Source organism: Chlamydotis macqueenii, chromosome 1 (assembly GCF_036417535.1).
Source record: "Chlamydotis macqueenii isolate bChlMac1 chromosome 1, bChlMac1.mat, whole genome shotgun sequence".
Taxonomy (NCBI): domain Eukaryota; kingdom Metazoa; phylum Chordata; class Aves; order Otidiformes; family Otididae; genus Chlamydotis; species Chlamydotis macqueenii.
Window position 1 is genome coordinate 45804363 of NC_141556.1, and position 14209 is coordinate 45818571.

General features: G+C 33.5%; 1 protein-coding gene across 2 annotated transcripts in view; it reads left to right on the forward strand.

The window, feature by feature from the left end:
* Positions 1 to 9423, forward strand: part of LRRIQ1 (leucine rich repeats and IQ motif containing 1) — a 111947-nt gene extending 102524 nt beyond the window's left edge. For both annotated transcript variants that reach the window (XM_086740056.1, XM_086740057.1), the window contains exon 26: positions 9287 to 9423. In XM_086740056.1, coding sequence (XP_086596182.1) covers positions 9287 to 9423 — 137 coding nt within the window. The remainder of the gene's footprint in view (positions 1 to 9286) is intronic.
* The last annotated feature ends 4786 nt before the right edge of the window (positions 9424 to 14209 follow it).

Below are 14209 nucleotides of genomic sequence, written 5' to 3' on the forward strand. Positions count from 1 at the left end.
CTCCTAATCTTAATATTGTGTTACATTCAAGTTTTTCATCTGACATTGCTTCTGTTTTTTAAATAATCAGTGAGACAAATCACTGTATTAAAAATTAATGAATCAGTACAATGCTCTTCGTTATATTTTAAACATTCTTCAGTATACTGAACTTTACCTGATGTCCTATATGTAAAAATAAACAGCCCAATGGAACTTGTTTATGCACAGACTTAGATACTAAAACCTACTTTTCTATGTGTGGTAAATGTGCGGTGCTGATAGGATACATTTTATCCACAAGAGAATCTACAGTATTTGGCTGTAGATTCAAGAGTTTTGGCTTTTTTTCCCAGTTCTGTCACTAGCCTGTCAGTTAGTCATTTTGAATCTATACACATCAATTTTCCTATCTGCAGAAATAATAATCATGATATATACCATCCTTGTGTAATGTTTATGTATCTGCTTGTGAAAGGATGATAGTATCGTTATGTTTAACTGTTAGGAAAGGGAAGGGGCCTTCTCCTCATTTGTGAACTGGATAAACTATTTGGAAGCTGCCAAATCAACAAAGGAGTAATGTTACAGGTGGTTATACACAGGTACAGTCATGCAGACAGCAAACTAGGTACAGTATGGTGACAAAATCAAGGGATATGTCAAATAGTGGAATGATTAACTTGCAAAATAAAGATAATGAATGACAATGTAGCGCTCTCATTCTTTCGGAGTTTCTTAAATTCACTATTTTTTTTTTCTTAACTGGGGAAATGTTCTATTGAGTAACAATAGAAGTGCAGTAGTCCTTCAAGAAACGTTATTAAAAATTCAACGAACACTTTATAATGATGAAACTAGGAAAAATCAAGTATGTACCATGAATTTCTTACCAGTATAGATATAAATCTTGTGTTTGGAAGTGAAGTAAATCAGCGTGGGTGTCACCATTTATGTGTGCAGAGAGCTGTTTATCTTAATATTATCTGCTTGAGAAGAAGGCATCTCTCAAGAATATACATAAAATCATGAAGGTAGAAGTGAATTTCTGAGCTGAAATCCTGGCTTAACCAAAGCCAGTAAGCCAGATTTCAGTATGATACATGCATCTAATACACAATGCAATAAACTTCGACTTTTTACTGTTTTTTTTCTATTCACAGATTTAATATCTGAGTAGTTCCCTATTCTTGCAGCATGCAATCTTAATAACTCATATATTTTTTTTGAAAAATGTTAGGAAAAACACATGTAGGCCTGGCTCATCAGTGTAATTCCATTGATTTCCATCCCCAAGTGTTTTAAAAATTTGACTAGTGGTGAGTGTGATTAAGAAAAAGAAATTTTAGACCAGTACTTGTGTGTAATTTTGCATAATGAGAATATTGACATATTCTCTGGGATCAGAACTTTTTTCTATTTGTTGAACACAGCTGAGAGATACTGCTTTCCTAACCATTTGGAATTATTATGGAGATGCCTAAAGATTTTTCTATATATTAGTTAACTATTGAAAGCACATACCTAATCTTTTTTAACAGACTACAGAATGATAATTTACAAGATGATGCTTAATTTACTTTGAGGTTACATATTTTTAAAATTACCTAAATTCAGATTTTAAAAGGCACTTAGAACTTGCTTTCATTAAATTTAGCAGACTAGGGAGAAAAATGGTACATTATCTTACATAATTTCATCATCTGTGTTTTGAATTGTGAAAATAATTCAAGAACTATGTGTAACAGATACACAGAAGCATTTCCTAAATTTTAAGTGCTTAATTTTACAGCCTCATAATTTTTTAGTATGGTTCTGAGACATTGACTTACATGTAACATAGATGTCCACTTGGAACAATTAGACCTACCACAAGGTCATATTTCTGTCATATGATATAAGTAAAAAATATCCTTTGCTGTGCGATATTTGTCAAGTATGTTCAAAAATATTTCTCAAGTCATTGCACAGAAACACCCAGTAATTAATATTGGGCTACTAAGGAGTTGTTGCATTGGATGGCAACGATGTGTCTGTAGATTTTTTTCCTCAAGACAATATCTTTCCTTGTTTTTTTTTCCTTCTAATTTGTATTTTTCTCATTGCTGAGTTTTCCACACCTGTGTTCCCTAGTCCTTTATTTCACTATGAACAATTATTTTTTTCTGCTCCTCCAGCTTCTTATTGCAGCATAAGCTTCCTCTCCCATCCACTCTTAGGCTTCTTCTCCACAGTTACCATTGAGGTTTGTGTTTGTTTCCACAGATCTTTGTCTGATTACCTTTTTCCTCTCTCTCTCTCTATTCCCAGCTATTCCTTGCCAGTGTTCCTCAGATTCATTATCTCCCAGTTTAAATCTCCTCCAAATTTGGCCTGATTTAGTGTCCTGTTTACACAGATCTTGAGTCCAGATCCATAATCTACTTATTCTCTATATCCTTTCTTATCATTATCTGTATTTTAAAGTATTTGAATTATGTAAGTTTTGAGATTTAGGGCCCATCTAGAACCCCTTAATCCATCTTCTTTATTCTTACTCAGTTCCCCTTTGCCAATTCACAATTTTCTTCTTCCCCACGTTTTCTCACTGAGTGTCGGTCTATTTGTCAAGTCATTCTTAGCCTTAATTTCTCTCACCTTAACTCCATGTCAGCCTAATTTCTCTCTCAAGTTTTAATTCCAATCCTCTGTCTCGTCTCAGTTCGCTTCCTATGAGACCTTTGGTTCTTATCCTTTCCATGGTTCCTGTAGCTAGGCTCCATCTGACACAGAGAGCATGAATCCAGCAGGCTCTTAAGTTCCCTGACCTGCCATGATCTTCAACATTATTTTTAGGAATAGTCTTGCTTAGCTCCATGTAACATCATGGTAAAAAGCATTTCCATGCTGACTGATATTTTAGGGAATATATATTTAAAAAAAAAGTCAAAATAATCTCCTCCATCTGGGCAGATCCTTAAAAGCAAAGCTCTGTTACTTGGCCAACTTCAAGTCCCCTCTGCAAAGGGCAACACAAATATCTCACATATTTTCTTAGAAGTGACTGACCTTTCAGAAAACTTCAGCCAAAGATAGATACTCAGTATGTAAAATTTCATCCTAAATGGTCAAATATTGGAAAATAGATCAGGAACTAAAAAACAAAACACATATTGGGCTATAATAACCAATGGTGCTAAAAGTCCTGATTGTAGTTGGGAAAATGTTATATTTTACAGGAACATTTTTTGAGCATTATGTTTATCATGTTATTTATTTTAAGTGTGTAGAATGGCAATTAATAAATGTATATAATTTATTCTTGTAAATGCTTAAATATGTGAATTCTTTCATATGACTGAGTCACATTTTAGAATTTAGACTGTTCAAGTATGTAATTGTCAGCATGATCTGGTTAGAACAGCATCAATGTTTGATAAACAAAGATACTTAGGTTCATTATTTCTATACAATTTTAAGATTAGTCTCTAGTCCTACCAACTTGAAGTCAAGGAGATTTACAAACAAAATTAAATATTTGCTTTTAAAAAGAAATAATTATTAGTATGTTTTATCTTCAAACCTCCATATGGAAAGGAGATATATCTTTATGTATTTGTGGGATTTTGTATAAGATGCTTCTGAGGCTTCTGAATGCTCTTCAAATATAAGTGTGAAATACAAAAATTTATTGTAAAATTGCAATAAAATATGTATATTTTTGTTTTGATGGAAACAATACAACTAAAAAAAAAATTGATCCAACTTCAGTATACCCATAAGTAACATTAATAAAAAGTACCTTCTCTGAGATCATAGCATTTACCATTTTCACAGACCTGCTGAACCTATCTCCTTTTCAGAGCTTAAATGGATGTAAACGTTTCGCCGCTAAGGATTCGTTCTGGTCACTTCCATGAAAATGTTGAAGTTTTTTCTCCTTGCCTTCTTATGCTGTATTTGCTCTTAACTAATACAATATGGTAAGGACTTTGAAATAAATTATATCTCCAGACATATAATGTTATGTGGATCGATAAATGCCCTATGACGTCTACTATACATCATAAAATTTCTATCATGATCTGTTTAACAAACCTTTTCTACTTGAACACCAAGAATTTGATTCAAAGCGTTTTACATATTGCATTACTTATCAAAACAGAGGATATGTAAACCTTGACATTTGTTAAAAGACCCAGGTTTTAACCAAAAAAAGACCAGAACAAATCAATAGCAGAAAACAGATTAACAACAGAAAAGTGACTGCTTAGAAATAAAAGCGCGTTAACTTAACTCAGGACAAGCTTTCAGCACATACTCAAAAGAAATAGTTATTTGATATATACAAGCACCTGAAAATCTCTCAGACTATACTGGAGCTGCATATAGTCAAATATTACAATTAAATTAAAGTACAGTAAATAACTATTACAGCCTGTCTTCCAAAGCCTAGTTTGGGATAGGAGAAATTAAGTTGCTTTTCTTGGCTAAAATTTCTTCCTATAAGAGTGGATATTAGAATAACTGTATATCATGTTAAATTATACTTAATACACTTGCCAAGTTCTGTTTAATTCCAGTACCAGTAATGGTAAAATGTTTTTTTTTATTATTATTATTGTTGGTTTTGTTGTCAAAAATATCACTACTTTATAGAGTAAAACCAATGTAATAGTTATAATTTATATTTAGTAAAGATGCTTATATATGGGCTTGAAACAATGCAAATCTTTCTGTTGTTGCCTTTGGGTAAGGACCACTGCAAATACACCAGTGGAACATTACATGAAAATAAAGTATTATTATCATGCTTACAAAAATTCATAAATCACAAATATGCATGTGTGTACCTATATGTGCATGTATGCATATTAATGAAATATATTCCTTACAGATCTCTTTATAGCAAAATATGACTGTAAATGTCACCTTTGATTTTACCAGTCAAAAAGTTCTGATAATAGTAATTTTATTAACTCATATATGCTAATATGTGAACTGTTCATTTGTAAGATACATTGCAGTTTAGGAAAAAAAAATTGCAAATCCAAGCTGTTCACATTATTAATAATGCAGTGAGAGAAAGGTATAAACTCTCTCAAAAAAACTATTGAGATGTCAAGTAAGATTTTCAGATAAAGTACATCCTGAAGAAGAGTTGAATGATCTCACGGAGATTTTTGATATTTCAATAATACCTGAATATCTGACCTTGCGGCACTTTTTAAAATGCAACATTTTTAAAAATGTTTTAAAATGTTTTTATTTGCGATCACTCATTGGGTTTTGGTGAATCTTTGCTTTATTTTTCCATACATTGAACTAAGTATGCTACCCACTTTTTATTACTTTCTCCCCTTTTCTTAAAATAAAAGATCTCATAAAGCAGTTAAATTGCACAGCTTCCCCTGAGCAGGTATAAATGTATTTACATCCAAGGAGAAGAAGTAAAGCACAATAAGTATAAATAATGACAACAACTGTAAGTGAAACAAATATAATAAGGATTCAGTTACCGATTCATTTTTATTTTATTTATTTTTAGTAAAACAAGACTGTATTTTTAAGGAGCAGTTCTAGGTTCAATCTCTTAATTCAAAGTGGCATTGTCATCCATTACCAGACTCTCTTGTCTTGCCTCATCCCCTTGATCTAGACAAAATTCTAACCATTTGCTAATGGAGCTATCTTTATTGAATACTTCTGAAGGATAAAATGTCCTCTTTGAATAATGTAGAATCAAAAAACCTGTTGTAAACACAGCTTTGACAACAAAATAACTGAGTTTTAGTTTTAATTTATATGTAATATTTTTACTTCGTGCAAGACTCTACCTAGAGACTTACTTTATACTTATATATAAAGCTGCTCTTACTTCACCACGAGAGTGTTCATACCTAGATTTTCACTGAAATAGCAAAAAACATGAATTAAAAATAATCATAGTAATTTGTGGGCATATATGTGGTAAATCATGTAAGTCCTATATTTTCAATGCATTCCATTCCTATATTTTCATTTTCTGGTTTGCTCTCGCATTAAACTCTAGGAGAAAGAACTACAATAAAAATCTTTATCATATTTGTCTAATACCTTCATTGTAAATGAGGTGTTTCTTTGCTTTATGACACAATTTTTGATCATAATTAACATTTGAGCCACTAGCAGTTTGTAAGTGTAATGTCTGAGAATTAAGTATAGTATGAATAGGAGTAAGCAAACTTTGCTATGCTTGTATGCTGGTCGGACCCATATCTGTGTTTGAGAATTCTTCAGGGAATAGGCTATTGAATGTCCATGCCGGTTCTGTCTTTCATCACTCCAGTTGAACTGATAACTGGAGCAGCAGTGCTGATAATAATACCTATTTCTTAGTACTAGTTAGTAGATATCAGAAGTACTTTATCAGAAGAGGAAGCGTAATTATGCTCTTTTCAAAGATGGGAAGATAGGTAATACAAAGAGAGTGAGTTGCAGTGATTTACAAAAAAAACCTGTCTTGTTGATATTTCATTCTAAATTAATTGATCGTTCCCTGCAATGGTTTTATTTTATTTGGCTGAAAGTGCTGATAACTGTGTGAAGGATGGAAAGAAGGAACAGAGTCATCTATGCCTTGCTTCAGGTCACTACTGTGTAGTAAAGCTTAAAGCAGATCCTAGGAAATCTAACCAGCGCTTCAGGCTAGATAAAGAAAAAGAGTGCTATGACTATCAGACTTTGGGATAGCCTCTGATTTGTTAAACCTGCACTCAAGGGAAAGGAGTTTACACCTTTGAAGTATCTGGGATTTTGCAAAAATACCTTCAGGATGAGAAATTTATCCTTTTCTATAACTGAAGGTCTGTAAATCCTGAGCTATGATTCTCACAGTCATCTAAACATCTAAAATGTTGTTTTGTCAGACAGCTTATATGCACTCAAGATTGATGTTATTACATTTTACTCACAAATATTTGACTATGCTATCCTCCAAACAGTACAGAAATCAGTTACAATTATTTTTTTTTTAATAAAATTGTGAACTTTTGACTCTTAAGTTTAGACAAGCAGAATTCATGCTATGACAGATATGGCTGTTATTCTGCCAAAATAAAAGAATATACTAGTAATTTATGAAGACTTTTCACAAGTTGCTAGTAGCAAATTACAGTTAGTCTTTGGGGATTTTTTTAATGGAATAATAATATACATTTCATAGTAATGGAAGGGCAATATAGCCCTTCCAGAGAATTACATATAGTTATAAGTGGAAAGCCAGAAAACCTACATTTACAGACTTCTGAAGTCCCTCATAAAAATAATATTTAGCAGTACAGACAGGTTCATAAACAAATGAGGCTATCAGTCTAGAAATAATCCAGATTAGGCAATTAGGATGTGGTTGACTTCCTCTTTTGTTGCATTGAATGTACAGCTTTTAAACTAATTTTCAAATTTATTATTGATCTTTTTGTTCTGGCATTTGTATTTATTCTGTTTTAAAAATAATGTTTAAAAATATTTGTTTTGTCAAAATACAGAAATAAGTAACTGGTGTGACTAGTTTACCTTTATCATTGATACAACCTGCAACATGAGTGCATAAGAAAGACAGTCTCAAGCATAAGCTGGTCTCAAACTTCTTTTCCAGTTTAAGCATGCAATAGCTATTTCCTTTTTTTTTTTTTTAACAAAGAACATATTCCAGTCTTAATTCTTTTTTGTTACTTAACAATGTTTGCAACTTCAGAAAACGTCTCTTTAAATTAAAGAAGGGATTACATTTTTGTAATATTCTTACCATGTTAGAGTTATTTTGAAGTTTCACTAAATTAACCACTTAATTTACTAATTGGAGGGTTTCAGCCTTCAGTGAATACGTTATGGTTTCCAGTTCAAAGAATTAGTAGAAAGTTTGCTGCTTGATTAAATAGCTTTATTCTTTGCTCTTTAACAAAAGTCTTTCTGCACTAGAGATATCTGCTAACATTTGAGATGTTAAATAAAAAGATCCAAAGACAAGGAAATAGGGAATCCTGTAAAAGCAAGACATCAGTATTTCAAACCTTTATCAGGTAGACCTAGAGTAAGTTACCTATTTTAAGAAAAAAAACCAATTGACTACGTCTGTAGAGTCATAAGAAAATAAGCACAGATTGTGTTAAAAATACTTGAAATCTGTTGGTTGCGTAAAGAGAGAACTATTTATTAAGCTACATTTGCAATAATTTAAAACTTCCTTAAAAATGGGACTGTAGGCTGAGAAAAGCTCTTGACATTCAGATCTATCAGACTACAGAAAAGTATCCGTGAGAAAACAGAGACGTTCTTACTGTTTGAAACGTATAACTATGTTTTATATAATAGTAGACAGAATTATACTCAGTCATATGATTTAAGCTTTGTTTTATTTTGGGGGGACTATTTATTGTGAGAAATTTAATTTTGCTATTGGAAAGTACTGAAAAGTTAAAATATCAAAAATACTTACTAAAAATAGGTAGTTAGTAATCTTTTCCTTCGACGAGTAGCAAAGAGATGTTTGTAAAACTTTTACTTGATAAGCTAAGCGATCATGCTAATTTTTTATAGATATATAAAACTGCTATACTGTGAACATCATATCATTCCCTTGGAAAGTTTGAGTTGTCTTCCACAGATGCTTTCTTCCTTACAGATATGTAAGAAATATATTTCCATCTGTCAAGTGTTGATTTGTGTAAAATTAATATAATATGTTTTGTCAGGTCTAATGGTTATTTTATTTAAATAATTGTCTTAAGTATTTTGTAGAAACTATTGTCTGAATTACTCAAGCATGACAACGAAAGTTATTATTTTGTGTATTTCTGTGTGTGCTTAAACTTGGCCTGGCACCATTCAGCGTCAAAGTTTAAGTATTCCTGGGCTTTGAAAAAAAATAGTTCTCTCTTTTATTTGGTCTAATATAGTAAAACAATAACCTGTTAATTCGATACATCTTCTGCATTAGTTGTCCATCCACTTGAAGGACGAATGCCATTACAAATTTCTGTCTTTAAAGCATTACTTATCTCTATATGTGTTTAAAATATGTTCAAAATGGACAGCTAGTGGCACTTTTAAAAATATAGTACTTTTGTATAGTAATTTTACTGTCTATTTTGGTAAGGAGTTTCTTTTTTAAAATATACTGCCTTGTGAAAATACTTGCATTACTTTTAAAACAGTGAACAATACCTAATTATAAAAATCATGTGCTATCAAATTAAGCAATGTATATTATTGTCTTTAAAAGAATGCAGTGAAATTTAGGGAGTTCTGTTGGTTGGTTTTTAATTTCACATGTCTGTTTATTGTTTAGAAAAGAATATATCTACTCCAGAAAAATGTTTGGGTCCATCTCATAAAGAACGGATATCATTTCGAGACCATCCAGTGCAGCTCAGCGGAGGATGGGGAGCAGGCAAAAAAAGGCAAAAACTTAAAAATATTAGCTGAATATTGGAGATAATTTAACTAGTTGATTTTATCTAATAAGGAGGGCATATGGAGAGGTCTTTTTAAGCCTGTGAATATAAATTTCTGGATTTTCATTTATTACTGATATAAACTGTTTCAGTTAACTACATTTGACTTATTTTATTATACATGGTTACAGTGGTTTGGGTTGGTTTGGGTTGTTTGTGGTTTTTTTTTTTTTTGTCAAAGTGTTTTATACCTGTCAGTAAGTTACCATAGTTTGTGTTTTCTGTTGCTAATATGTTCATGTGGTGTAGAATGCAGAACTGATTAACCCTACAAGGATTGCTGTACAGTGAATAAGTTTTGGCTTTCTTATAAGAAGTGGTTGAGATGTGCAAATGTAATAATGGTTCATGCTCATGTGAAGTATGTCACATATCAAAACACTGAATTCTCTTTTTCTCACAAATAAAATGCTTCTAAACTGTGTTTTGAGCTATAACAGCCAGCAATGCCATTCTTCGAGAAGTCTGTTTAGAGTATTTTACTAAAGCAGCAAAAATTTGCAGCAACCTACAAATGGTGGGGATGCACTTCATCTTTTTTTAATAATATGAAAAGTCCTTTAGAGCTTTCATCCTAAATTATAGTCATAATATGATAAAGCAACCTGTTATAGTTTTATACTTTCAAGGACTTCTACCATTTTCTTAGAGAGTTAAAGAAAATAATAATTTACTAAGTTCTCATTTTGTTCTGGGGCAATGTAAGATTACACGACACTTAACCCAGCTGTATTTGCTCACGTAGCCAGACTCCTTCAAATCCATGTGTATAAGTTTTGTGGTGCAAGGAGATCTAGATAAAGAGAAGAAATACTATATCAACTATTCATGGGTATCTAACTCATTATTTCTATTGAACACTTTGTCAATCAACAGACAGGACAGAAAACGTTCCTTGATTTCAAAGCCTAACATTATTTTAATGTTTTCCACTTTGAGGGTAGAAGTTGCTAATTGGATCTAGAGAAGTCTGTCTTTGTGATTTCCTCATCTGTTTTTGTCCAATATTGTGAAGCCTCAACCCCCTACAGACTGAGAGGTGGGGAGGGTAATGGGGCTTGAAACTTCAGTTGGTAAAGAACATAAATTCTTATGTTGTGGCTGTTTTTAAATTACATATGACATTATTTTGTGAGGTGCTTTTTATGCTGCACTTATGGCTGTGGATTGAAACCAGATATCTCCATTTTTGTGAATATTCACATTCATTTGCAGATTAAAAAATGTCTGATCTCATAGAAAACCTTCAGAAAATAACCTTGTTTCTTTGAATTAGCATGCTGGTTTTATTACCATTTTACTTTTCAAAAGTCAGTGCAGCCTATGTCAGAAAAGATTTCTTTACCTTTCTGAGGAATGACGATCAGTGAAATTTGCTCAGCCTGACTATAGAAATGTTGTAGTTATCAGCAGGGTATAAAATATCATTAGATGCTTCAGTTACCTAGTTAGTTTCCCAATGTAAGTAGTAAGTGCTAAACTGAATTTCCAAATCTGCTATGTAATGGCTTTTAAATGTCGCCCCAAAGACTGGAGCTTCTGTGGTTTCAATCGTATCATCAAGGATATAGGTTTTGCAGGAAAATCTTAGTTATTTCAAAATGTTTGCGACAATATGTGGCAGTGTGGTCAGTAGATAGACACACCACTGTTACGTGTGTCAACCGGAGATCAAAATGCGAAATCAAAGGAGTTTATAGTGTAATGCTTCTTGCAGATTGTTCTTTGTTTGTCTAGAGTGTCCATAATATGCTGCATATCACTAGACCTGTGAATAAGTGTTATTTGTATTTCAGGTTTCATAAATCTTTCTACATCTACTTCATCTATATCCATATCTACCTCTATATCTAAAAAAAGATCTGCTATATAGAAGTCATCATATCTGATCTCTTTTCCTTTCCAGGTGTTTCTGAATGAGAAATACCTCCAAGCCTAAATAAAATATTTTGGCAACATTTCTAAAGGCACTTTATTTTTCAGAGAGAAAATACTAGATTTTCAACTTACAGCTTGCTAAATTACAAACTGGAGTGACAATATTGACTGATATGCCTCTTCAGGTTTGTAATATGCTTAGTCTGCTATTCCATAATTGTCATGCATAGGTTAAGTAGCATATCCAAAAGAAATTATGTTATAAATTATACCAAAATATGTTGCTTTTTTCATTACATAACATTGTGATATGTAATAGGATGATGTCTTATTATTGTATCCCACACATTTTTTTAAGGATTGCAGTGTTGGAAGTATAGCGTGTCTGGTCAGATATGAATAAACATGCAAGGGGTAACTTCTGTTCAAGCTAGCAGAAAGACTTTTATTGCTTTCAGGAATAAGGTGAAGCAACCCTAAATCTGGGTAAATGCCTGCTGTTCATAGTCATGCCTTGCGGTATGTAAAGTCAGAGGTAACACCAATGCTACACATGGTGACCTGTTTATAACATTAATTTTTCAAGCCCTACTCTTTGAAGCAGAAAGCTGTTTCATGCTTTCTTTGTCACTTCTTTGGGTTTTCTTTTTTGTTTTCTTTTCCTTTTTTTTTTTTTTTTCAAGTTCTTCTTCTTTTCTTTCTCCCCTCCACCTCTCCCCCTGCCCCCTGTCCCCTCCCCAGTATATCAATTCCTGTTTAGGACAAGAACATATTCCAAGTAAGTTTCTATGGCAATCTGTTCAGATGTCAGAGCGGCTGTGAGTCACAGTGAGGGCCCAGCAAAACCTGCACCACAAATCCCTGAAACCACGTGTTTCTAGATGCGCTGCTGCCTTTGTGGTGCTCCAGACCTCTTTGTGGCTCACTAGCATCGTCTCCTCCACACTTTTTTCTTTTTCCTGTAGATCCTTTAACATGAAGGAGGAGGGACTTCATGTGAATAAGCTCTTTAAAAAAAATCTTCCTTGGCTATATGAAGCTCGAGTCTCGAAAATGTAGGAAAGCATTCGTTCAAAATTAAGAGTGAAACAACCGAGGTGCACTTATGCGTTGATCCGTTGATGGATGTCATTCGCCAAATTGAACTGAAAAGCTTTCTGTGAGCCATCCGAAACGGATCCCTGGAGTGTCTTTTCATGTGCACCTTACCTTAACATCTGCACAGTAGTTCTTTAAACCCTCCTGTCATTTGAATGGTGGCATTAGGAACGTCAATCCCTGCTGCAACAGAAAAAAATGCTCCCCAAAATGCATATTCTGAATAAGAGCGAGGTGTTAATGGTGCTCAGATAACCCACACCTGAACAACATAAACCATGAGGAAGTGTTTCTCAATAAATAAAGGGCAGATTTTCCTACTTATATGTTTAGACATTCTTAAACAGTAACCATGCTGATTCGAGATAGTATTGCTCAAATAGATTTCTTGTTTTAACAGATCTGTAAATAGCAGGGAGCCAAGGTATCTACAGCATAGACATTGCTTTGGTACAGGGTGAGTTGGTGTCACATTTTGACTTAGTAAACCAGTATAATTAATTATTAATAATCCCATTATTCAAACATTCCTTTAATACGTACCACAGGTGGTGTTCAAATCTGGCCTCAAACACATGGGTGCAAAACTGCCACTGGGTCTCCCACTACCACTGTTGTATGCACCATGAGGAATATACTGGATTAGTAGCCTTTTCATTTTCGTGTCACATTATCAGGATAACAGCAATGTGTGTTTATGGAGGTACAGTCTTTCCTTGATAGAAACTGAAGTTACTCCTATTAGCATTGATGGAAGCCAGGCTAATATTCTGGGGCACTGCAATATCTTAATATGCTTTTCTTTAATGAGAAAAACAGGTATGAAAAGTAGCTATTACCACATGGCCCTAAAAAGGCAGGAAAGGAACTCAACCATGTTATAAAAGATGGAGTAGCTTGATATCGCATCTGACATCCAAGCTGTTTGTACTTAGCTGTACTAGCTGAAAAAAATTACTGACTTACACCAGCAAACTTTGTTGCTTTGTTTATTTCTTTTTACAGTCATAAATGAAAAACAAATTAACTAATTTTGGTTTTTATAGGAGTTGCAAAAAGCATAGCTTTGGCTGGTAGTCTGTGGAAAGCAGACAAATAACAATCACAGCTGATTTCATCATTGCATAAGTTCTTAGAGAATGGAAATCTTGGCCCACAGAGAACTACTGCAGCACTTCTAAGACTCTGTGTGAGATATATGTTTATATATATATATAAAATGGGATGCCAACTGGTCATAGATGTAGCTATGGTTAAGTACGAATGAGACAGCTCTTTCTTCTCACACAGAGGCAGAAAAATATGCCTAGAGTAGGGAAAGAAACATAGGTATAGCCAGCAAGTAACAATATAGATCAGTCTGAAGCAGCTGTTGAATCTTGTGGAGAACTGCTTCCCTGGTTTTCAAGGTGAGTGATGGACAGGAAACTGCTGACCGCATCTCCTTGGATCCATCCTCAAGGGACTTTCTTGGGGGCCAAGTTGTGCTGAGGGTTTGTTAGCACTAAAATACCTCCTAGAGAGATGTTCATGAAGTTCCATGATGGGCAGGGACTGAGTTTTCAAACAGATTTTTAGTAGAAATATTGTGTAACTGCCCCAGATTGGCCATCCTTGCAAGGACTGGCAGTTGAAATGGATGACGTTATGAACTACACTGTTATTTGCAGTTGGAAGAGTGGATTGCTCATTGTGAGCATAGATGAACTTCCTCCATTATTTTGGTGGCATAGATGCTCACACAAGAGGTTATTACATACCTACCTGCCAAGGACTAGCAT